General features: G+C 40.1%; 1 protein-coding gene across 1 annotated transcript; it reads right to left on the reverse strand.

The window, feature by feature from the left end:
- Nucleotides 1-495: 495 nt before the first annotated feature.
- spats2 (spermatogenesis associated serine rich 2) lies at nucleotides 496-23,780 on the reverse strand. Its single transcript, XM_074644542.1, has 13 exons — nucleotides 23,646-23,780; nucleotides 19,729-20,009; nucleotides 18,102-18,181; nucleotides 15,792-15,900; nucleotides 14,814-14,863; nucleotides 14,317-14,539; nucleotides 12,499-12,681; nucleotides 12,222-12,357; nucleotides 8,861-8,919; nucleotides 6,563-6,672; nucleotides 6,252-6,354; nucleotides 4,383-4,531; nucleotides 496-4,282 (listed from the first exon to the last, which is right to left on the reverse strand). The coding sequence occupies exons 2-13, from the start codon at nucleotides 19,748-19,750 to the stop codon at nucleotides 4,025-4,027; spliced, it is 1,482 nt and encodes a 493-aa protein (XP_074500643.1). The 5' UTR covers nucleotides 19,751-20,009; nucleotides 23,646-23,780; the 3' UTR covers nucleotides 496-4,024.
- Between the last annotated feature and the right edge of the window lie 1,748 nt (nucleotides 23,781-25,528).

Below are 25,528 nucleotides of genomic sequence, written 5' to 3' on the forward strand. Positions count from 1 at the left end.
CACTTCATACAGAAAGGATATGAAAATTGTAATCTGAAAAGTAACTAAAGCTGTCGGCACAAAATGTAGTGGAGTAAAAGGTACAATATCCATCTCTGAGATGTAGTGGAGTAGAAGTATAAAGTTGCATAAAATGGAAATATTCCACTTCAAGTACCTCATATTTAAGTACAGTACTTGAGTAAATGTACTTAGTGCTTCCGAGTCTTTTGCAAATATCCAGCGGTGGACCGTAACGGTTTTTGAAAGTGTTTCATACATTTATTTAACATATTTTAAACTAAAAGTGAACAGTAACTAGCAGCATATGAAGTAAAAAGCAGGAAATGTGATAATTTACTGCAGCTTCGCACATCAATATCCCGCGGTCATGCTGACATACTGTAAAACCTCATTGTTACCTCTGCTTCAGCTCCTGGTAAAGCTTACTGATAAGACAGATAAACCACCATTACATGCGAGTACAGCTAGAAAAAACAACAACATACACAGTCAGTATTGCAAACTGTTTATTCGTAGTAAATGAAAAGTGTGCAATTCAGTGAGTGGGGAGAAAGAGAGGAGAGGGTTTGTCGGGGACGGTCGATGTCTTTGGTCCATACTCTAGTGGAGCGGATGTCAATGAATCGGTGGGAGACAAGAAAAGGCACTTGAGTTTACAGTTGTCTCAGAAAGGTTGTCTAAAGAAGGAGGACATAAGGTCTACTGGAAGAATGAATGAACTAGATGTTTTAACCTCCATTATGCCTAATATGAATATCACATACAAAATGCCCCATGTGAGCACAAAATTATATAGCTACATATATGTATATACAGTAAGGAATCAGAAAGTAAAGTAGGGTGGGAAGAAGAAGAAGAGGAAGAAAAGGTGAAGTGTTGGATTTATCCCCTTTGGAATTCTTTACAGGCCGAGGAATGAAAACGAAAAAAAAGGCAGCAACTTGAAAACAGGACGTAATTATCTTTGGCGATAACCTAATATTCCTACAGTTTGGAATGTAAAACGAAAATTAAAAAAAAGTGGTTAAAGTGAGGCAGACAAAATCTACTCTCTTTGAGTCTTGATTGAACGAATCCAGCACCTCCAGAGCACACTGGAGATATGCTGGAATAAAAACTGATTTGTTAATAATCAGTCCTGCGGCTTTGATCAATTTAAACTGCAGCCCCCCAAAAACACCAGTCAATAAAAATTCTTTGACATTACGACATTACCACCTAAAGAAATAGTTTGACAATTTAGGAAATTCACTTTCTTACTGAGAGTTTAGATAAGAAACTGAAAAATACTTTCTGAAAGCACTTTCAATAAAGTATAAATGTCACCTTTTTGTTGCTTGTCCAAGTTAGTTTTCTAGCTGTAATGGGCTCATTACTGCCCCCTGAGGCCAGAAGGAGTAAAAAACATACACTGTTGGTGAAAACCGCAGGTGTTTTCCCCCCCAACGGCCACAAGGGACAACCTTGAGCCAAATCCAAACTGGAAAACAGACTTCTAAAAGCAACAAAGATGAGATTTATCAGAACTGTTTTCAAACCGTAAGAAAGGAAATGAACATATTCACCAAAATGTCAAACTATTCCTTTAAATCAAAACATATTTATGTGTCATTACTGCACATATTTACCAAAGACTGCAACGCTCTTCTCTCCACAATATTAACTAAAATATTCACTGAAGTTTTCTTATATATCAAATAAGAAGAAAAATCTCCATATGATCAGAAAACCCACAAGGAAACAAAAAGGGGGGAGAGAGAGAACAAAATATAATTTTCAAAAAGTCTGCTCGAAGGAAGACGACATTATGAAGAAAATGCAGCAATTATGTAACAACCAGTCTTACACTACAGCCTTGCAGCTCCACATACTGTATGTACATAACTACAAGAAGATTAGAGCTGAGGAATCACCAGGGGTCCCTGTCTCTTAAATAAGAGCCCACTGCGAGAGAACGGCTTGAAAACAGGCCGTGCCAAAACATCAGCAATGAGGTATTCACCAGCTTTTTGTTCACAAGCTGTGGACACGACGATGAGACTTAACCCCAACAACGAAAAGCCTTCTACTTGGCAGCCATAAAAAAACAAAAAAAACTTATATCTGTGAAATCAATGCAACCTTCCAATGCATTCATCAGTTTGATCAGTTTTAAGTTCACAGATGCGATAAAGTGAGAATATAAAAAAAGGGGAAGCAAAGATCTTATTCTCACACATATTTATAAATGGCGCGCCCGCTCTACGAGTACCGTCTGTTTAGAAAGCCGTCACGATGCAGACATCCATGTCTCTAGAAAGGCAAATGTGAAGTCTCTCTGTGACTAAAAGGCAAGCACGTCATTAATATGCCATCCATGTGCATATATAACAACACAAAGAAGAAGAAACGGTGCGTGTGGAAGAAAATTCATCTGAATATATGTCAAGGATTAAATATAGAACAGCATGTGGACAGTTTCCTTTGTTGTGAGTTTTAACATATTGAACAGTATTCTACAAAAGGTAATGAGCCCTGTCTTTGTTACAAAATAATGGACAGCAAGCCAACAACAGCACACACACGATAACCCCGCTGGCCAGTGGGAGGGCGATACATCGCCGTCTTAGGCAACATTTAAAGGTAAAGCTCGACATCTTGGGAAATGCACATATTCGTTTTCTTGCAGAGAATTAGAGGAGAAGATTGATAGTTGCTGTCGTGTCTGTACGGTAAATATGAAGCTACAGTAAGCAGCCGATTGGCTTAGCAAGGCAACAGCTAGCTTTGCTCTGCCTGGCACATAAACCCCCCCGTAAAACCACGACTTGTGGTTTTTACACTTCAGTTTTTCTACGAAAAATAAACAAAACAAGATACAACGTGTTAATTAGTGAAATTTGGAGGTGATGGTTGGCAGATAATGTGACATTAAGACAGGAAACAAAGCTGTTTCCAACTGCTTCCAGTCTGCGCTGAGTGAAAGAAGTGAAAGAGTGAAAGAAACCCCGAAAACAATGACCAGCTAGCTGTACATTATCCCGCTTATTACACGGCTACTTACTCAAGAAATCAATAATTTGACACAAAAACGGTCCGCCGTAGTCCATTTTTCTGCATTCTACGGTCTGTTATAAAGAATTAACAGACTGTAGAACGCCGTGATTGACCGATAGTTTCATATTTATCGTACAGACATGAGACCGGTATCCATCTTCTTATCTAACTCCACAAGAAAGTGAACGAGCCATTTCTAAAAATGTCGATCTATTCCTTTAAGAGGGCAACCTCTGTGTTCACAGAGTTACTCTCAAACACATCTAAGTCCTAGTGTTAACAAGTTCCCTATGGTTTGTAGCAGCCATATGAAAAGCTCTAGATTACAGTCTGATATGTTTTAATTATTTTTTACCTTGTATAGATTAACGATAGTCTGTAGTGTTGATTGCATGTCTACTCTCCTGATGACAAAAATCTCTGTTAATGCGAGAACTACTTTTGCACTTCCACGGTGAAGGCATTGAAATGGTTCCGGGAGACGAGAACAAACACCACAAAAAAAAAGATCTGAGGTTCAAATCAGAGAGCCGACATAAGCCTCAGCAAAAATAGAAATAGTACTAAGAGTTCAACTTCAATAGTGCAGAAATTGTTGCAGGTAATCATGTCAGTCTCTGGCAGAAACTGCAAAAAAATGAATAACAGAGACTGACAATAGCATAGCAATGAGATCTCTCAAAGGGGGGCCTAAAGATAGAAGCTGTTACCTTAACCAGGAAGGGAGAAATGCAAACGGAGGAGCGATTACAGAACAGTGAGCGCTTTTCAAGTTTGAAAGGATGAATGGATTGATGTAGAGACCTGGCACTACAGCTCAACTGACGGAAATATGTAAACTTGTAATCTATTCTTTATTGAGAGGAGTTAGTAGAGGGGAAAGTGTGGAGGGTATGGGGGGGGGGGGGAGGCTATGGGTGGTGGGACAGGGTGAGGAGGGGTGAGGGTTAGTAGATGGGTTTGATTGAGCACAGGATTTCCAACGTCAAGGGCAGGGTGTCCGCGGAGGCCTTTGGGGCAGCCCGTTATGAGAGGTTCGGTCTTGGTTGTAGGAGGACGTGGACGAATGGTGGGGACCTCTTGAGCTGTGTGAGTGCTGGGAAGGACCAGAAGAGTCACCGTCACTCTTGTAGCGGTGGTTAGTCCGAGCGGCGTTCCTGTCTTGGTAGGAAGCGCCGTTATACCTCTGACCGCCCGAGTGATACCCTTGTCCCTGGAAAGTACGCCTGTTGCCTTGGAAAATCTGAGAATCAAACAATTCAGTGAGCGACTATGAAGTATATTGCATCGCTGAAGTAAGTCGACGTCTTTATGGCGTTAATGAAAACACTTTCCCAGCTGACCTGTTTGTTTGGTGGAGGGCGGTATTCACTGGGGTTGCTTTGGGTCTGGGTGGGAGGAGGAGGAGTTTCCAGCAGGCCGGGCCTGGCGATAGAAGAGGACGTGGAGCTACAACGGGACCGATTTGAGTATCCTGTGCGTGGATGGTAAACTGTAAAAGAAATGACAAGGTCAATCATGAAGCACGTATTACTAAATAAGCTTGGTAACTGCACCAAAACAAAAACAGAATAGCTATTTTTTAGCCTGGTCTATATTTGGGATTTGGCCCTGACACACCAAACCGACAGTTAGTTGTGGGCCAGTTTGGGGCCGTCGGTGAGCGTCTGTCAGCTTAGTTTTTGCTGTGTGCAGCGTCGGCTCTAGTCTGCCCGTGTCTGAGGTTTTTGTTTATTTGTTTCACACATATAAAAAAGACAGTAAAATACAATTCACATGAAAGGAATGTAAAATATGCGTGAGGGTGTGGTAGAAACCTATAATGGCTCATATAAAAACCAAAAGGACCAAAGGTGATAAAATAGTTAAAAATATTACCATGACAAAAACCACCAGAACATTTTAGATATAATTGTTCGAAACGTTTCACATATAAACATATAGAGTGTCAAGTGTAGTAGTAAAGTTCAAATAACAAAAAAAATACAAAGAAGCAGGAAAAATTGCCATATTTATAGTTTCTAGGATAGCTTTTTTTTCCAAATTCAATTTTTTTGTCAGCAGAGCATTTCTAAGTCCCTTTTTATACACAGACATTTCATTCCATAAGATATCTCCATGAAATTTGATAGAAAACTGACCAATCTGCAAAGGAAGATGAAGATTATCAGCCAGGTCAGTCAGGTTGAGTAATTATGGAATTGAGAGTTGTTAACAAAATAATATCTACAACTTGGTATAGCAGCATTTGAAAAAGTAGTTAATCTTATAAACTGTTAATACACGGATATTTTCACAGCTACATGGCCATCTGGAAGCTAAGTGGTGAGTGAGAGTGGTGTGAAAATGGTCGGCATTGTATCGTGTATCATCCGCAGTCCTCTGTCTTCTGGTTTCCCCTTTTGAAAGACGAAAACAGACTTACGCAACCTGCTGGTGTGAAGACTCATCTCACGCAGGCGCAGAACGTACGTGGTAGTCGGCCGTTGGTTGTAGTCTTTGCGGTGTGCTCGAGTGCAGCTTTTTGGACAAGACAAAGACGACATGAGGCGAAGCAACAGTCGAACTTTGTCGCTGCTAATTCTTTGATGTCGGTTTGGTGTGTAGGCTGTCAACTTCAGTGTCTGATAAACGTGGTGAAGTCTTTGGTCATCAATCAGAAACTACAGTCTTAGAATGTACTGTGAGACGTCCACCAACAGACCATTTAGAGCTTGTGTGCGAGAAGTCTAATAAAAGTCTTGGTTGAAGCGTGAATGAACTAGGATATTGTTTCTAAGGGAAATAAAGGAGTGGAGCACACTGATTGATTTGCAGTCATTAAAAGTGGAAACAGAACTATTAAAGGCTGCACTGACGCATTTGAGAAAACGGAATCATTTAAGAATTAAAATCGAACAAAAGGTTTGTGAAGAAATGAAATGTGTTTTATGTGTCAGTTTTTTGGTATTTTCAGCTTTATTGTTTTGACATATTATAATTCATTTGCCGTGAGTCTACTTCCAGTGTGCTGACAAACTGCTGTAATTGAGGATATGACCTTATAAAATGCTGAAACTGAGCAGCTGAAATGCTTGCTTTTGTGATTTGTAGGGAAAGTGTTTTGTATCAGCTAGGATGAATAAAAATGGGGGAGGAGGACTATTTTCAGAAATCTTCACTTTGAACACAAATAAAAACGAAAGATAAAAAAGATGAAAGCGATACAGTACCTGATCCAAACCCTATGATGCTCGTCTTCAGCGGTTCAAGATCAAACGTAAATCTTAAAGCTTTTCCAAGGTCTTCATCATATTTACGCTCACTCACAAAGTGCTGAGGGTAAAAAAAACAAAAACAGATTGTATTCATCACCAGCTAACTGCATTTTAATTTGCTGTTTTAATTATTGTGGTTCACCTTGGAAAAGACAACAACATCGCAACAAGTAGCTTTTAATTTGCTTTCAATTGTGGCTCAATAATTTAATGTTGTGTAAAAACATTGTGAGGAAGAGACAGACGAGGCCAAAGTGTTTAAGTACCTTTATGTCTGCACGCAGTTCAGTCAACTGCTCCTCGGACATGGACACCGACTGGTCCGTCAGCCGTCTGAGCTCCTCCGCTCTCTTATGCCGGGCGTCCAAAATCAACACTGAAACACAACAAATGTGATCTTTAGCAGATATGAACAAATGGTGAACGCTTTTTTATGAAACCAACGAGAAGACTTTCAACCTTTCTTGTGCATGGTGGAATAAAAATGCTGACAGATTATGTTAAATTAAGAGGCAACTCTCTATGTAACTAATCATCATCATGTGTTATGTCTTCTACATGTCTGCCAGTGATAATGATTATTTTTATTAACAATTAATCTGCCAATTATTTTCTCGATTAATTATAAAATGTCAGAAAATAATGAAAAATCGATTTGAGGTGGTGCCTTCAAATGTCTTCTTTTGTCTGACAAATAGTCCAAAACCTGAATGTTTTCAATTTATTGTCACTTAAAAGAAAATTAGCAAACTGAGAAGCTGGAATTAAAGAATATTTGTGGTATCGATTATCAAAATAGCTGCAGATAATTATAATTATATAATTGTTACAATGTTATCAAAGCTTTCTTTCTTCAGTTTCTGTTTCCTGCAGTCCCAGTAAGTTTCATTTTCCAGTAAGAGCTCAGCTGTGTTTTGATATGACAAGTACAAAGTACAGCTGACTCAGCATCTAAAAGGTAAACAAGGGTCAAAGATAAAAACCCTTTTCAAAATCAAGATACCATGTACACTGCCATTCAAACATTTGTAATCTCCTGCCACCAAAGCTTGACCTGGTCCAGTCAGATGTCTGAGGTCTACTCAACATGTCAGAATGATTTTTAATGCTTTTATGTTATAGAAAGGAGATGTTATTTATAGGGCTGTCAAAGTGAACGCGATAACGCAAATTTGTTTTAACGCCAATTTCATTAATACATTAACACAATCGATATTCGGAGGTTGTAGTGGGCTCAGTTTTAAAGCTAAAGTGAAGATACTGGTATCATATACAACTAGAAACCTAATGAATCCATTGGTACCAACCATGTCATACTAGCTTGTCGGGAAGGAGGCTAAACTTGCACTTAATTTTGGTGAGGAAAAACTGCCATGGCCATTTTCAAAGGGGTCCCTTGACCTCTGACCTCAAGATATGTGAATGAAAATGGGTTCTATGGGTACCCACGAGTCTCCCCTTTACAGACATGCCCACTTTATGATAATCACATGCAGTTTGGGGCAAGTTATAGTCAAGTCAGCACACTGACACACTGACAGCTGTTGTTGCCTGTTGGGCTGCAGTTTGCCATGTTATGATTAAAGCATATTTTTTATGCTAAATGCAGTACCTGTGAGGGTTAATGGACAATATTTGTCATTGTTTTGTCTTGTTAATTTCATTTCCAATAATAAATATACAGTATACATACATTTGCATAAAGCAGTATATTTGCCCTCTCCCATGTTGATAAGAGCATTAAATACCTGACAAATCTCCCTTTAAGGTACATTTTGAACTGCTAAAAAATGTGCTTAATTTGCAATTAATCTAAGGAGAATAACATGATTAATCGCGATGAAATACTTCAATCAACAGCCCTAATTAAAATGCATTAGTAGAACATCCTTTTTTGTTAGAATTATTTACCAGTTTTATATCGAGATTCAGATTTGTTCATCAGTTATACATTTTCCTGCAGGAGAGCGAAAGGTTATAAAGTTCTAACGCACAAGTCTAACACAGGAAGGAGATTAGTAGAAGGCACATTTTGAGGAAACCCGGCTTTTGTAATGTCGAAGAAATACTAGAGTTTCTTCGCTTTCCTCTCAATTCCCCAATCACCTTGCACAAAGACAGCATTGAGTCTCCCCTGACACCTGACACTATTCACTTTTTCCAGGCCTGGAACACACAACACTCTACTGAGAGGACAGAATAAGAGAGAATGGCCTACTTGTACAAATATGCAGTCCTGCTCTGTCATGTTACATCCACACACACACACACACACACACACACACACACACACACACACACACACACACACACACACACATATACACCGTGGTATGCTCTAGGTATATGAAGACCCCGAGGGCACTGCTGCAGTTTTGGAGAAACTGGGACGCACAACAATCTGTTTTACTACCTCTCCGGAAGTGATTCAGGTCAAATCCTCCAGGCACCTTGAGTCAGGTGATCATTACATGTGAAGAATACTAACAGCTCCCGGGTGGTAACTGACAAGCAGGGTTCTGGTTCAGCCTACATACTTGAAAAAAGAAAAATACAGTACTTACTGGCCTCTGCTTTCACTTTGTCCATTTCTCCCAGTAGAGTCACTTCTCTGTCCATTAAACTAGAAAAAAAGAGAGGAGGAGGGGTCATTTTTCTTTATTCACTACAAGATAAGAGGAAATGAAATGAAGAGAAGTGAACGCTGACTTTGTAGTGAGATTATGAAGCAATTACAATAACACTAAACAAAGAGTCAGCAGCACACCTTGGGATCAGAAATACAGCAGCGTCACTGAATGACAATGCAAAACAGCAAGTGCAATAAAATTCAACAGTCAAGCATTAACACTAGGGCTGTCAAAGTTGACGCGACAACGCAAATTCGATTTAACGCCACAAATTTCTTTAACGCATTGATGCAACTTCCGATTTTTAGGTTGTAGCGGACTCGGTGTTAAGCTAGAGCGAAGATACTGGTATCATATGAAACTAGAAATCCATTGGCACCAGCCATGTCATACTAGCTTGTTGAGAAGGAGGCTAAATAATTATAGGTTTAAAATTAATAATAGGTTAATTGTTGACTCTAAATTGCCCGTAGGTGTGAATGTGAGCGGGAATGGTAGTCTGTCGCTATGTGTCAGCCCTGTGATAGTCTGTCCAGGGTGTACCCCCGCCTTCGCCATGTCACAGTGTCAGCTGGGATCTTCTCCAGCCCCCCCCCCCCCGTGATCCTGAATAGGATAAGCGTTTACAGATAATGGATGGATGGATGGATGGATACTGGTGCTGATACTGGTGTTCTAAGATGGCAAACTGCAGCAAAGCAAAGCTGTTCACCAAAAAAGTTTTTGGACCCATACAGCTTTTTAAGACTTAAGACATTTTATGGATCAAATTCTGATAATACAAAGGGTCATTTCAAGGTGTTTGAGTCTCAGAAAAGTAGAAAGACAACAGCTCCTCTTTGTAATGCTTGTGTATGAGGTGGGGGGGGGGAAAGCATTTTTGGGAAAGTGTGTGTAACATGATCCTGCTACCAACTGTGGCCACTATACCAACAATTCCCTCACAGGCCAGCGTTCTGCTTAGGGGCTTGGTAAAAACATGTTACACCAAGTGTTCCCAACCTGGGGGTCGGGACCTCCCCCAGAGGTCACAAAATAAATGGGAGGGGTTTGACCTAGTTCAGGCACGCTGAGCTCTTAACAGTCGTGATCTCTCTCTGCCTCCGGTGCAGCTTCATGAAGCCTCTGGACAGCAGAGTGTAAGGGTAACTATACTGTGTGTTTGACAGCTGGCTGGGTGTCGCTGGCATGAATTAGACTACACCCAGGACAAACTTTGAATCATTCATTAAATATCATCTATGACTGATTTACAATTACTCAGACGCACAAAGCTGATACTAATTTTATCCATTTTCCACCAGAAAAAAATCCAATAACGTTACAGTGGAAACCGCTTATAGTGATCACGTCTGTTCGGGTCAAATTGATCACCATCAGCGGATGATTATTATAACAGAGTTTTTGTTGTTGTGCATCATTTCTCATGCAGATTTCCATCTAACTGACATTTGTATATCTTGTACATGAAGTTATGAAACGGGCCTCTCCGCTATTTACTGGCTCGCTGAAAATTCCTCTGCCTTTTCCCTCACCAAGGGCGAGGCATTACCATTTTTGGCCGGCTCTGCAGCGCAAGGGAACGGCGCCCTTTTGCCGGCACTCCTCGTTCTCTCACCCGGTAGCAACATGGAGGGAGACGGGTGTCGGTCTGTATGCGTGCTGCAAAGCCGGTTGAGGATCGTCAAAGTTTCACTTTGGGGGCATTATCAATCTACTTGAAGAGGGCGGCTTCAACCACAGGTGCTTTCTCCCGTACACATTTGTTTTTCATTCAAAGAAAATTACTTTTCTTTTTCCCCGTCATAATTTCAATGTGCACGCAGCATCAGCCTCAGGTATCACGCTGGAAAGCAGGCGGTCCGCGAGGCAAAGTATCAAGGGAGTAAGGAACAATAATAATACTATAAGCAAATTATTTAAACAGCATGTGTAAAGGAATGATTCTGTCCCTTTTTGATCCATATATAAGCGGTTGTTCACTACAACCGTGATCACTATAAGCGGTTTCCACTGTGGTTTGTGTATTTCAGATGGTGGTTGTTTGTAGGTCACAGAGCTGAAGTGTTCCTCCATCCTCATAGAGGTTTTCTAAAAAGCTAAAACATGGCATACGGAGGTTTTTTGTCCCTTTTCCATGATAAGTGAGTATCTACTTCTGTACTGGCTGCTAAAAAATGAGCACCTTGCAATTTATTAAAAGATAAAACAAAGATTATTTTATCAGCGTCCAACGATGTGAGTCTCAGCCATAGAAGTGCTGTCAGAGCCTCATGGGAGCTATACAGTAGGTGTTGAACGCCAACAGAACAATCTGTCTTTTATCTTTGTTAAAGTGTTCAACTTTTACAAGCCGGTGCGGTAGTGGTGGGGAGCTGAGAGCGGAGCTAAATGGATATCCCATTCAGCTTATCGACAGGAAACGGCAGTATCGTGTTCCAGCTTTTCAGAGAGAATAAAGAAGGATCTCTCTATGAAAAATACAACTATACTTTTGAGCTTGTATAGTTAATTAAAATATGTCTATTTGAGGAATGTATACTATCAGAGTGCAGACTTCTGTCTTTAAGCTTGTGTTTTTCAGACGCAATAAGTTAAGGTCCTCTGATTTCATGTGTTTTTTATGTACCATCTAAAATCCTTAATGTTAATATTTCTGTGTAAAATGAATATGCCTGGCTGAACTAGGGTGACCAGGTCCCAACAAACCAAATGTGGTGCCTGCTTTCTTCACAGCCATTGGATAAAAGCCAGATTTTTAAAAAAAGTGTCTGTCCTGCAGCGGTTTGACTTTTGAAAATTAGAGCCAATGAAAATGTGGGACATCGTCTCAATATGTGGGACGTGGGACAAGGGATAAAAATGCTGTGCAGTCCCTCGTAAAGTGGGACATCTGGTCACCCTAGGCTGAACACCCATGTGCCATCCTCCATTGTTTACCTTTTCTTTTCATTTTTTACACCTCCAGGCCTCTCCTGGTAACTGTGGTAACCCTGGGTTTAACATCACAACGCTATGCATTGTGGGTAATTCCCTCAGGCAAAGTCTGCAGAAATGCAGAGTCACGGAAAGTTCATAAAGGGTTCAAAATGCCTGCGAGACAGCCCTCGAGCACTTGATGATTTGACAGTGGGACAGCCCTAAACCCTCACAGACTTTGCAAGAACGCGCCTCAAATCTGTAAGTCTATGAGTGTGGACATCGGGATTTGGCCCTCATGGTGTGACCCCCCCTGCCTGTCGCCTTTCAGTCAAGTAGTGTGAAAACCACCAGATTTTAGAAGATTTGTTCTCACCAGCTCTGGAGCTCAGCAAACGTCTGCTTCATCTTCTTGATTGAGGAGTCCATCTCCTCCTTGACTACTATCCTGTAGCGAGTCAGTGAGGCGGTGCATCTCTGCAGGTCCTTCACAGAGCGGTCGATATTGGGAGCTGAGGGGTGAACATTAAACTTGATTTAGAAGAACTAGTGCTACCTGTGCCTTGGTAACAGCTCAGCGTGCATTATCAATCATTGGATTCTAATAAACTACATGCAGGACAAGATCATTTGGGAGGTAAAAAGTGTCTAACCCATCTTCTTGACTCCTGACGATCCTTGCTCATCAGTGGTGGGTGGAAATGAGGAAGAGGGTGGATGTGAATTAGAGCCGGGCCTGTGTCGGTTCTTGTTGCCGCCTCTGGGACCCTGGTGATACCTCCCTCCTTGCTGTAAAGGGGGACTTGGAGCGCTACCTTGACTTTCTGCTTCTGCACCTGTGAGAAGACGGATGACTTTACAACAAGTAAATTAAGTAGCTTCCAAACTAACTTTCTCCAAAAACTGCTGAAAATAGAGATGAGCCAAATTAGTCCACAAGTCGGTCAGCAGCAGAGTTTTAGGTCGTTTCTCTTTAGATTCTCCAAGTGCAAGATAAGTCACCAAAAAAACGTTTTGACACTTTGAAAGAAAGGGGGATTTGATACGATAATTCCTACAACTAAATTTGACAATTTTGGCATATATATAGCTATAGATTACAAATATATACAGCCACAAAGTAACAAGAGAAAAGGGCTACGTTCCAAATCGCATACTTTTTCTTTTTACTTTTAGTACGTACTGCAGCTGCCCTTACAAAGTACGTACTGTTGCATGCAGTATGCATACAATTGGGACATACTACTTCGTCATAACATTGGGCCTTGAACTTTGACCCTCTTGTTCATATATCTGCTGCACAGAGGATTGTAGGTCAGAATAGGCAGAAAAGCTTGCTGGCTTGCATACTGCAAAATGTGATCAGATGTAGTAGGACATCCTGGTATTTTTGGCATACTGCATTTGACATACCAAATCTTTTTCTGGCATACTAAATAGTATGGCAGTGTGGGTATTGGAACGCACCGAAGGTATTTGGCCTCACTGAAGGACATTTGATCCTTATTAGAACTGCCTGTTCTGCTGTTTGTGAGCTAGATTCATTCACAAAAATGTTACCCACACGAAAAAGCAATAGTTTCAACAGATCAGAGCGTCAAGCCAGCAGATCGAAACATAACAGATGTAGTAGTGTCAGCAGTCATATTAGAGGACCCAAACAAAGATTACTGCAGCTGTCAACGATGTGTCATCAGAGATGGGGAGAGAGAACCGATACTTCAATACCAAGTTGATGCCAAAATTCTGAATACGTGACGATACTCGTTTTTCTGCAGCACCGCAGGTAACGTAGGTACCGCAGGTACCGCCAGGGCTCGAGACTAACAGTGTCTTGTATCGGAGACGATAAGAAATGTGTTTGCGGATGCAGTAAACGCACTATCAACTGCACATATTTTTTCCCTGTTAATGCCACATTGTGAACAACAAATCCGTGTTGGACGAGAGCTAGTTAACGTTACCCGTTAGATCTGCGCAGGACTGTGCTGCTTAGTGGCTGCTAACAGCTAACGGGGAATAGCTCTCGTGCTGCCGATTTCAACACGGGAGGTGGAATTGACTTGCATGCAGGCTCTATTCAGTAGAAATGGGTATTGAGTGATAAATTCCATCATTGTGTGTTCAAATGTAGTAGTTGTTTGAGGGGATGTTTTCACAGCAATATAAAAAAAGATAGAGAGGGAATTATGACCTGTTTAACTTCCTGTGTATGCAAACGGTAATAAAGGAGTGTATGTTGAAGTACATGGGGATTTATTGTTTTACTTTTTTACTGTAGTATCAAATTGGTATCGAGAATCGTGGAATTTCACTGATATTGGTATCAGATACTAAATTTCTGGTATCCCTAATCAAAGAAGGCACCGTACTCAAAGTACAGGAAAATAAAGAAGGAGTAGGTAAAGTTTGACATGCACTTCATATGGTCCACGGCTCAGCCCTTCATCATTTATCAGAGCTGTGATTACCGGTGGTTTCGGATGTAGCAGGTTCAGAGTCCAGCTCGGCTGCATCCAGGGAGGCAGAGTCCAACTGTTCACTCAGAGAATCAAGTGACTCTCCGTCTATGACTGATCCGTTGGCATGAAAGCCGTTCACCTCGTCCTTGACCTCCTCGGGCGATGTGGCCTCAGGTGGAGCAGGCTCTGCTGTAGCCTCGGGCACAGGCTTGGGCTTCTTTTTCTTCTTGGGCTGAACATGGAGATATCAATGTCAAACTTCTTTGTAAAAATTATCATTGTTCATGATCTGTATCCAAATCAGAGCAGTGACTCGCAACAATTTCAGTGCATACGGGTAAAGAAAAGATTTAAAGCTGGAATAAAAGTTAGTTCACTAGTTACTATTATTGAAGAGCTATTTTTAACATCTGATATTAATTGGTACAATTACTTTTAAATAGGTCTGACATGATTATGCTTACTCAACCATGAGATATTCAAGATGCAGGCTTTCAGGTTCTCACCTTCTTTTTGCCGGTCACATTCCACTCCTTCAGGATCTCAATGGCACTGCCTGAGGCGAAAATAAAAACAATGATCATGGTGATGGTGAGTCATGACACACTTAAAATCCATCTCAATATCTGCCCTGAGGTGGTGTGTTTAGCTACCGCTAAATGAGGAACAAAGCAGTGTGACGTACGCGGGACAACCGTCTTGTTCTATAATTAGACCTGCAAAACTAAAAGGCATGCAAATGACACTCAGACTTCTGAATGCAAAGCATGACATGCATGAAAAAAGTTGTTCTGAAGGACAAGTTGAGCACAGACAATGTGGGCGGCATGCCGGGCCTGACTTGCGGTGAACTAACAATACCTGGGTATTTGGCTCGACGGTTCACTCCCCTATCAAAGGCACATCGACACGCTACTCTACAAAGTCAGGGCAAGAACTGGTTTCCTACACCGTAATAAAGTATCTTTTACCCACTCTGCAAAACACACCTTGGTTAAAATGACAATTCACCCAATCCTGGATTAAGGCGATTTCATCTACAGATTCGCCTCCAAAAATCTCCTCAATAACCTGGATGGCATCTACCATACCGCCATTCGCTTTGTCACTAGTGCCCCTTTCAACACTCATCACTGTAACCTGTATTCTCTAGTCAACTGGCCATCACTCCATACCAGGCGTCAGATCCACTGGTATCAGTTCATTTATAAAACTATCATTCATCCTCCATATCTCCGCTCACTACTTTATATCTCCAACAGTAACCACAGTTTACGTTGTAGCAAATTCATTAGTATGGTCATTCCTAAAGTCGCCACCTCCTTTGTTTGGCACTCCTTCCAGTTTGCTGCTCCCTACGAGTGGAATGAGGTACAAAAGACGCTAAAACTCCACACCCTCGTTTCCTTACCCTCCTTCAATAAGTCATTACAAGATTATCGTTAATTTCACATTCTTGAGGTCAAACAGTGACGTCTTCATACCTTCTAAGAAAGCTTGAACAGCCTTGTCAACGCTGTTCTCAAAATGCTGCAACACCAGTACGATCTCATTGTTGCTTTTGTTGGGGACAACTGCCCTGACAGCACTGATCTGTAAAAAAAAACCAGAGCAACAGGGTTTAACATAAAGTAACACTCCAGGTGATTCAACAGAGAAAGCGGTGGAGAAGAGGAGGGTATTGAGGCGGGATTTGAAGATTGGAAGGTCTTGGGGGAGCGAGGTCCAAACCCTGGAAGCTGCCAAGGTTGGACTTGGGGGTTCATAGAAGGCAGGCTTGTTGTGGATTTGAGGGCCCGAGATGGTTGGTGTGTGTGTGTGTGTGTGTGTGTGTGTGTGTGTGTGTGTGTGTGTGTGTGTGTGTGTGTGTGTGTGTGTGGGGAGGGGGGGGGGGGGCTAGCTGGTGAAGGGCTTTGTAGGTGAGGACCAGGAATTTGAAGTTGATCCGATGGGAGACGGGTGTGGTTTAGGTGTGTGGGTGATACGACACAGAGAGGCGACTATTCGTTCTAAACAACAATGGCGGCTCCTGAAGAGGTTAGCGTAGCTGCAATAGCATCAGTTATAGCAGAACTGGAGAGTAGTTTGCAATTGAAAGAAGAGCAAAGAACGGCACTAAAGGCTTTTTTCTCGATGGAAAAGATGTTTTCGCTCTTCTCCTGACTGACCGGCAAAAGTTGGTTCATCCAATCACCTGCCAAGTATCTTTTGAAAGTGCCTGCCCTTTTTCCAAACAGTTTCCAATGACGACTTCTCATACGGTTCTGTGTAACAAACCATCTGGCGGGTCAGGTTAGTTTTTTGAGCTCCCCTACAAAAGCCCCAGATCAGAGGCAAATCGGCGATGGCTCAGCGCTCGCAAATCAGCTTTACTATGAACTGCTCAAAGACGCAAGCCAAGAGGCTTGGCGGTGCATGGTCTGGCTGGTCGGGGGGTAGTACTTTCTGAAAATACTGGAACTTTTGCGGTGGAGTTTGAAGGGATGACCGTCGCTGATCGGTTAAACACACAAAGCGCCGCTGCTTCAACTTGTGTACCGCTTCATTCATAAAACAAGGAAGTACTCTAGTATTGATTTAGGATCATTTTAGGACAAGGGGAGAGCATTTCTCTTTGTTTGATAACATTAAAAGTAAAGTTCGGCTCTGCGGTTGGCTTTCACACTAATTTTAAAAAAGACAGAGATCGTGCGAGCTGCATTTCATTCATTACATCCAACGTGCATCAGTAAATATATGCAGCAGTAAATATCGTCGCAGTGAGGCGAAACCTAATGTTTTTTACAAATGTGTTTTTTTAGATGAAACAGGCGGACACACTGAACTGCAGGCTGCAGAGTGTGTTTAGTGCTGTGACCACCTGCAGCCCTCGTCCCATGTCATGTTGCTTTTTCATACGTCAGCGGACTAATTCGTCTAATGTTCGCAGGTCTTTAAACCGCGATGGAAATGCAGACAACAGTGGGCTGAAGGAACCTTTTAGTTCTTTGAAAAGTAGTTCCTCATACGAAAAGTCACAGCTCATGTGTCGCAACACGGACCAAAGTTGTTGTTGGACCGAGTTGAAACTAGATAAATAGTAAAAACAGGTCAATTTGTGAACATGTGTGCCAACGACAACATCAACGAGCATGACTACGAGCATGGTATTACGGCATTTCCCGTATCACTTCTAACTAGTTTTTTCTTGATAAAACGTTCAGAGACCTGACATACTCATCTGGTGACATGTCTTAATAGTGTGTGACCTCCTCTTGGCGGTCAGTCATGTAGTGTGATAACCACAACGGCTTAAAGACTCCTGATTACAAGAAACAGGTTGTGTAGTGTGAACAGCACAACGATCGGACGACTTTGAAAGGCGTGTGTGTTAAACTTGGCTTTAAGTAGTTCCATTATAGATTAACAGATTTAAAGAGGACAAGGCTCATCATGAGATTACATAATGTTATACCTCAAAGGATTTCAGGTGTTTGAACATCAAAATAACGGTTACAGACACTGATAAATGAACTCCCTTTAAGACAAGGCTGCCTCTAAAACATTGCCTTTTTTCCTTTAGCAATTCTATGACTGTTGCTCGTGATCTCACAACTTGCCCTTTCTTGTTTACTGTTGCCAACACCGCCGTGCAGAGCCCACAACTACTGACACTGAAGTGTTTGATTTCAGGAGCAGATTAGAAGACACTGATATTACAAATAAATTGTGATTTTATGTTTCAAAATTAACCTTTTACTAAAAAACTACCAGCTCTCTGTACCAGTCATGAACAGTGTGTGTATACGTCTTACCTTCTCCTTCATCCTCTCAGCTGTTCCTCCCTGGGACATGGCCATTTTTGAGCGAGTGTCAAACACCACCCCCGACGTATCTGAAAAGATATAACAAATAAACACACTCCATTGTCTGCTCAGGCCTTGAATCGCATTTGCACACCACTGTAGAACATCATTTGCAAAACAAAACAACCACCAGACAGCTTCACAAAGATTCCCTGGAAAGAGTCGTCTGCTACGTTCATTAATCACGTTATAATGGCAGATTTGTGCTTGTGAAGCTTTTTGTCTTCATCTAAAGATGAAACTTGAACAGACATTTTATATCTACATGAAGAAATCAAAGAAAACTTTCACCTCATTTTCAACTCATCACTTAAGTTAACTTATCGAATAAGTTGAAAATAGATTGAATTTATTTACTGTAGGCTTCATTTGTATTAAAAACATCACACAATGAGAAGAATGTGCATTGTACTGTGGACGTGGAAGGACGTTTTAATTCGGTATTTAAGCACAGCCACTTCATTTACCAGCAAAAGCAGGAAGCACCAGTGAAAATAAAAAAAAAACTCATCACATCTGTGCCTCAACAGTCTTCAATCTGCATCTCATTTAAATAACTATCGGTTTTAAAGATAGAGTGAAGATACTGGCATCATGTGAAACTAGGAATCCACTGGTACCAACCATGTCACACTAGCTTGTTGGGAGGAAAAACTGTCATGGCCATTTTCAAAGAGGTCCATTGACCTCTGACCTCAAGATATGTGAGTGAAAATGGGTTCTATAGGTACCCACGAGTCTCCCCTTTACAGACATGCCCACTTTATGATAATCACATGCAGTTTAGGGCAAGTCATAGACAAGTCAGCACACAAAATTGAACTAATTGCGATTATTTTGACTGATATTGCAATTGCGATATGATTTGCGATATTAGAGGATATGATCATTTTTACATCATTATTCTCATTTACAAGGAAAAAACATTAAAATGATTATGGTGTGATTTTTGCGAGGATCTGTACCAAACAAAGTCCGTAAGTCTGTAGAATATGATGATACATGATGTTAATAAGAGTATTACATACTTGGAAAATCTCCCTTTAAGGTACATTTTGAACAGATAAAAGATGTGCGATTAAATATTTTAATGGATTGACTGACCTAATATACAGTATATACTTTGACAGTATATATTTTTTTTTCCAACAAAGGTCTGAGGTCATTTCTTTTTAAAATTGATAAACAAAAGCCTACAGCTGATTATGAAAAGTCAGGGTAAAGTCCAAAGATAATCTATGGTCATTTAAAGACAAGACAGGGGGGAAATGCTGGCAGAGCATTCTTGAAAAAAAAATTTTAAATCTCCGCAGCATTTCCCTTAATAATAGCTATTCATATTCACTGTAAAAGTCTGTTAGACTACACTTGTAATTTAAGAACTAAATAAATTAACAGTTATGCACACTTTTGTTATTTCATCTTAAACTACCTGTAACTTAAACCTTCTTCGACTAAATGCTGCAGCCATTAAAACACAAATTACATATTTCGTGTGTGAGATTGTTCACTAAATAATATACAATGAAATATAGATTTTTATTTTGCTTATGTCTTCTTAAAAGTTGATACATACCCTTCTGGTTTTTCTTTGCCATGTTGTTACACAGAAGTATCCAGGAAACGTTTGGTTGTGTACTTCCTCAAGACTGTAATAACACTTCAAATATGTTAAAGATGGTGTTCAAAGGGCTCCGAGAGTGATCGCTTTCAATTTGACTTTTTCCCCGTTAGAGAAGATGCCAGCAAGGCTCACAACTGGCAGGAGGGTTGGAAGAATGAGGTTCAGATCAGGCCTCCACCATTTAGGCAAAGATTTGGGGTTTCCTCTCGTTTCTCCACCAAGTTGATCCAAATCTGCCGGGGAGGAGGAAAGGGAGAGCAAAAATGAAAATGGTTTTGGACTAGAGTGTAGAAAAGAAACAAGTCAAAGTAACCGTCATAATGCTGCATGAAGCAGAAATGCACCAATCTCCATGTGTATCATCTGAAAATATGAATACAGATGAAATCCATTTCCGTTTGCTATGAAATATGAATGAAAAACAGATTTCAATAAGTTATTGTCTGTCTGGCAGAGCATTCTTGAAAAAATCTGCAGTTAATATTGTCTTTGGCAGCAACACTGCGTTTGGTTTCGGGGGGTGGAAGTTAGTAAAGAGACATCTTTTAAGGGTAGTTCCTTTTTCTCAGTTCTCTGCAGGAGTGGTGGGTGATCGTGTTATATTCACAGTCTGGGCCCTGATGAGAACTGTAAATCCAAGAAGAAGAAGAAGAAGAAGAAGAAGTTGTTTTTTAATAGGCATGATCAAGAGCTACCTCAAATATTTTGGATTTTCCTACAGCCAAACTCATAACCGATGGCACAAATGTTTTTTTGCCTGTGTGCCTTTGGACACGTTTAGGCCTCGCAATGTGCTTTTAATTTTCACGACTCAATTTGGTTACTGTAACTGAAACTTCAACTGAAACCGAGAAAGATGACTAGCAGTCGAGACAGAAAGGAGTCGTTTATTTTAGGCAAATGTTTCGCCCCAAAATATACCACAGAAATATGAATTCTCTGTTCTCAAATTAGGATTACGTCTGCAGTTTATTGTACACGCAGAGATGTACTTAGATTAAAAGGACATCACAATAAACAACACATTTTGCCATTTCTGCACTTAACATAGCTGGAAAAGTAACATCAGAAAGTCTTTAAAACTTGGTTTGTCTTGGAAATGATGCCATCATCCTGCTGAATAATCAATACTGTGTTACCTCAAACTCTCTTGCTTGAGTCTGCTTTAATTTAGGGCTGTCAAAGTTAACGCGATAATTACATGTTAAGGCAAATTTGTTTTAATACCAGGGAAGATACTGCCATCATATGAAACTAGAATCCATTGATACCAACTATGTCATACTAGTTTGTCAGGAAGGAGGCTAACTAAAGCTCCAAACAAAATTTTTTGCAAGGAAAAACTATCATTGCCATTTTCAAAAGGGTCCCTTGACCTCTGACCTCAAGATATGTGAATGAAAATGGGTTCCATGGGTACCCACGAGTCTCCCCTTTACAGACATGCCCACTTTATGATAATCACAAGCAGTTTGGGGCAAGCCATAGTCAAGTCAGCACACTGACAGCTGTTGTTGCCTGTTGGGCTGCAGTTTGCCATGTCATGATTTGAGCACATTTTTTATGCTAAATGCAGTACCTGTGAGGGTTAATTAATTTGCAATTAAACGTGATTATCTATGGACAATCATGCAATTAATCGCGATTAAATATTTTAATCGACAGCCCTAATCAAAAGACATCACAATAAACAAAATATTTTGCCATTTCTGCACTTAACATAGCTGGAAAAGTAACATCTGAAAGTCTCTAAAACTTGGTTTGTCTTGGAAATGATGATGCAATCACCCTGCTGAATAATCAATACTTAACTCTCTTGCTTGAGTCTGCTTTAATTATGTCCCCTCTAGTCTTAAAAATGCTTCAACCAGACCTCCAGCAGTCTGGACTCATTTTATTATGGGCCAGCTGTTTCCCCACTTTAAGATTTCCCTTTCTGGTTCTTAGAAAGTGAAACTTACAGGCTGTACAAACCCACGCCCTCTTGATTAGGACTTGGCGTGCCACAAAGTCCTGGTTCCACCACACCTCTGCAGACGTCAAACTATACATAAGCTCAATCAACAAGTGACACTGTGACTGCAGCAGCCACTCACGCATAACACTAGGATTCATTATGTTTATCAAGAGGGATGGTGCTTGAGGAGCCAGGTGCACTTTGGGATGCAAGAAGAAGAAGTGCAAACTCAGCACTCAAATTAAACTGGTGACTGAGAAGTTTGAATTGAAGAAGTTGGCACATTTAAAAGGATATTGGATATTGGTTATCCAATATCCTATAAATATTGGATATGTATTATTTATAATACATATTCAATATTTATAAGGGCTGTCAAAGTTAACGTAATAATAATAATAATAACCATGTCATACTAGCTTGTCGAGAAGGAGGCTAAATAACGCTCCAAACTGAAAAACTGTCATAGCCATTTTCAAATGGGTCCCTTGACCTCTGACCTCAAGATATGTGAATGAAAATGGGTTCTATGGGTACCCACGAGTCTCCCCTTTACAGACATGCCCACTTTATGATAATCACATGCAGTTTGGGGCAAGTCATAGTCAAGTCAGCACACTGACACACTGACAGCTGTTGTTGCCTGTTGGGCTGCAGTTTGCCATGTCATGATTTGAGCATATTTTGTTATGCTAAATGCAGTACCTGTGAGGGTTTCTGCACTATATTTGTCATTATTTTGTGTTGGTAATTGATTTCCAATAATAATTATAAACATACAATTGCATAAAGCAAGCATATTTACCCACTCCCATGTTCATAAGAGTATTAAACACTTGACAAATCTCCCCTTTAAGATACAAATGTGTAATTAATCACGATTAAATATATATATATATATATATATATATATATATATGGAAACCTAGAGGGGCTTCTGTCAGTTTTCATGGAGGTCCAATTTGAGTTATCTATATATCTATATATATATAAATATCTATATATTATAGTTATCACTATTATGTAATCATATTATTTCTTTATATTAATCTTGTCTGTAGGTGGAGGCTTCAGATAAGCCCAGTGGGGTGTTTGCCTCTTCCTGAACCGTATATTATTCATTTATTTTTTTTGTTATGTTGTATAGTCTTAAATTGTGCAAAAAAAAAATAAACAGTTTAATTAGAAATATTTTCTTCACTACAGCCAAATAATGTATGTCCCTGACAAACAGTCTCTGTGTTCAAAGTCTTTGCCGTTAAACATGGAGCACAGATAGTGATCCCTGTCATCTGCTTGCCGCAGTTTAGTTAACATCTTAAATAATATATTCTGCTTGTTGCAGAAGTCATATGAGCCTCAGGATAACTGTAAAAACACATCCATATATTCAGTGTTTTCCTCCAATCACAGCAGAGAAAATAAACACCGTAGCTTAACGACTAACCATCAAATAGCACAACTTCGTGTTAACGTTAGTGGCGGTTAAATGACCGTTAAATGACCGTTAAATGACGGTTAGTAGCTCATCTAACCATCACATATATATATATATTGTTGGCTGTAGTCCGGAGGTTACGTTAACGTTAGCTAGCTAACATTGTGTGATTAGCTTTACGCGGCTCTGCGGATCAATTCCCCGTTAACGTTAAATCCCTAAAAACAACACTGACAATAACTGAATGAAGTATATAAACTATATAAACGCCTTCCTTAATGAACGGTTGACTGCAGCCGTTAGCACGCAGCTACCTAGCAACGGGTTTTATTCTTCACTGCTAGCTGCATCCTTTAGCTAAACTCAACTCTGACGTTAAAACAGCGAAGCTACTATTTAAGCGTTAGTTAGTTGTCAAATCGGCGATCAGCCCAACGTGTTTGTAGATAATGATAATAATTATTGAATACGTACTTGGTGTTGGCAAGAGAACTGAGCAGTAGATTGTGTAGACGGGATCCCGCAGCCAGCCAGCCTCTGTGTGATGACCAGCAGTCTGCTGTAGTCTGCTGCCGTGGTGCGATTCTCCTCCACTAGACTCCTCCAGGGGTTGCCAGGTTGGATGCAAAGAACCTCCCTTTTAAAAACGTGAAGGTTTGCAGGTTCTGCCACGAGGCTTGAGACTAACCAAGTGGTGGAAGAAGTACTCAGATATTTTACTTAAAGATCCCATATTATAAAAAATTGAGATTTTTTTTATTTTATTATAAAGCTGGCTTAAGTCCTATATAAATACTTTGAAAGTATTGAAACACTCAATCCACAGGGAAATACACACAACCCGTATTCAGAAACTCTGCATTTGAAACAAGCTGTCAGGATTTTTGTTCATTCGTGATGTCACAAATATACAATATTTAGACCTTTTACACAATTTTAAACGTAAACATTCTAAATGTGTCCCAGTTTATTTCCTGGTTGCAGTCAAGGCCTATAGAAGGAGGCTGGGTCACGGGTCTTGGAGTTTGGGGTATAACGCATGCGCAGTGTAACTGAAGCTGCGGTCGTGCGTTGCGATTGGCTCAATTTCGGCGAGTGCAGGCCAGATTTTACTGCGCATGTGTTATACCCCAAAAGATATGACGCGTTGATGACGAGTGACCCAGCCTCCTTTCCATAGGCCTTGGTTGCTGTGTATGTGAATGTCGTCAGCTGACACGAAGTACATATGGACCCAAGCTGTTGCCTAGCAACGCAATTCTGTTGTAATTTCCTCAAAATGCTCTAAAATGGAACATTTCAGACAGAGGGTAAATGAAGGCATATTCAGACCGACAGTGCGAGGAAAATAAAGTGTTTTTTGAACATTACAGCATGTAAACATGTTCTAGTAGAAACACAAAATACAATTATGAACCTGAAAATTAGCATAATATGGGACCTTTAAGTCAAGTAAAAGTAGCAATACCACAGCCTAGAAATACTTACAATTAAAAGTACTGCATTCCAAATGTTAAAGTACAAAAGTATTAGCATTGAAATATACTTTTAACAAAAGTAAAAGTAACTCATAACTAAGAATTATGTATATTATATTATTAATTTTTTTAATATTCTTTTTTTTTTCGAGATTGTTTTCATTAATGCAATTTACAGTTCATACTTACAAAAGTTTATAAACAAACTTTTAAGTAATGAGTAATAGAGTAATAATATTGAATCGCGATTAATCACATGATTGTCCATAGTTAATTGAATTTTAATCGCAGTAATCACACATTTTTTATTTGTTCAAAATGTACCTTAAAGGGAATTATGTCTTTTATCAACATTGGAGTGGGCAAATATGCTTGCTTTGTACAATTGTATGTATATATTTATTATTGGAAATCAATTAACAACACAAAAAAATGACATATATTGTCCAGAAACCCTCACAGGCATTGCATTTAGCATAAAATAATATGCTCAAATCATAACATGGCAAACTACAGCTGTAAAAACTGTAAACTACATGTGATTTTCATAAAAGTGGGCATGTCTGTAAAGGGGAGACTCGTGGGTACCCATAGAACCCATTTTCATTCACATATCTTGAGGTCAGAGGTCAAAGAACCCCTTTGAAAATGGCCATGACAGTTTTTCCTCGTCAAAATTTAAGGTAAGTTTGGAGCATTATTTAACCTCCTTCCCGACAATCTAGTAGTATGACATGATTGGTACCAATGGATTCCTTAGGTTTTCTAGTTTCATATGATGCCAGTATCATTAAAACAAATTTGCGTTAACAAGTTATTAACTTAACGCATTAACTTTGACAGCCCTAATATACACACATATACATACAGTATATGTGT

This window comes from Sebastes fasciatus, chromosome 8 (assembly GCF_043250625.1).
Source record: "Sebastes fasciatus isolate fSebFas1 chromosome 8, fSebFas1.pri, whole genome shotgun sequence".
NCBI classification, from domain to species: Eukaryota; Metazoa; Chordata; class Actinopteri; order Perciformes; family Sebastidae; genus Sebastes; species Sebastes fasciatus.

Coding starts and splice junctions, on each gene's coding strand:
- spats2 (XM_074644542.1), bottom strand. CDS start 19,750: ATGGCAAAGAAAAACCAGAAGG. Junction 15,901..18,101: donor CTGAGAGGATGAAGGAGAAG/GTAAGACGTATA, acceptor TTTTTTTTACAG/ATCAGTGCTGTCAGGGCAGT. Junction 12,358..12,498: donor GTCAGGAGTCAAGAAGATGG/GTTAGACACTTT, acceptor TTCACCCCTCAG/CTCCCAATATCGACCGCTCT.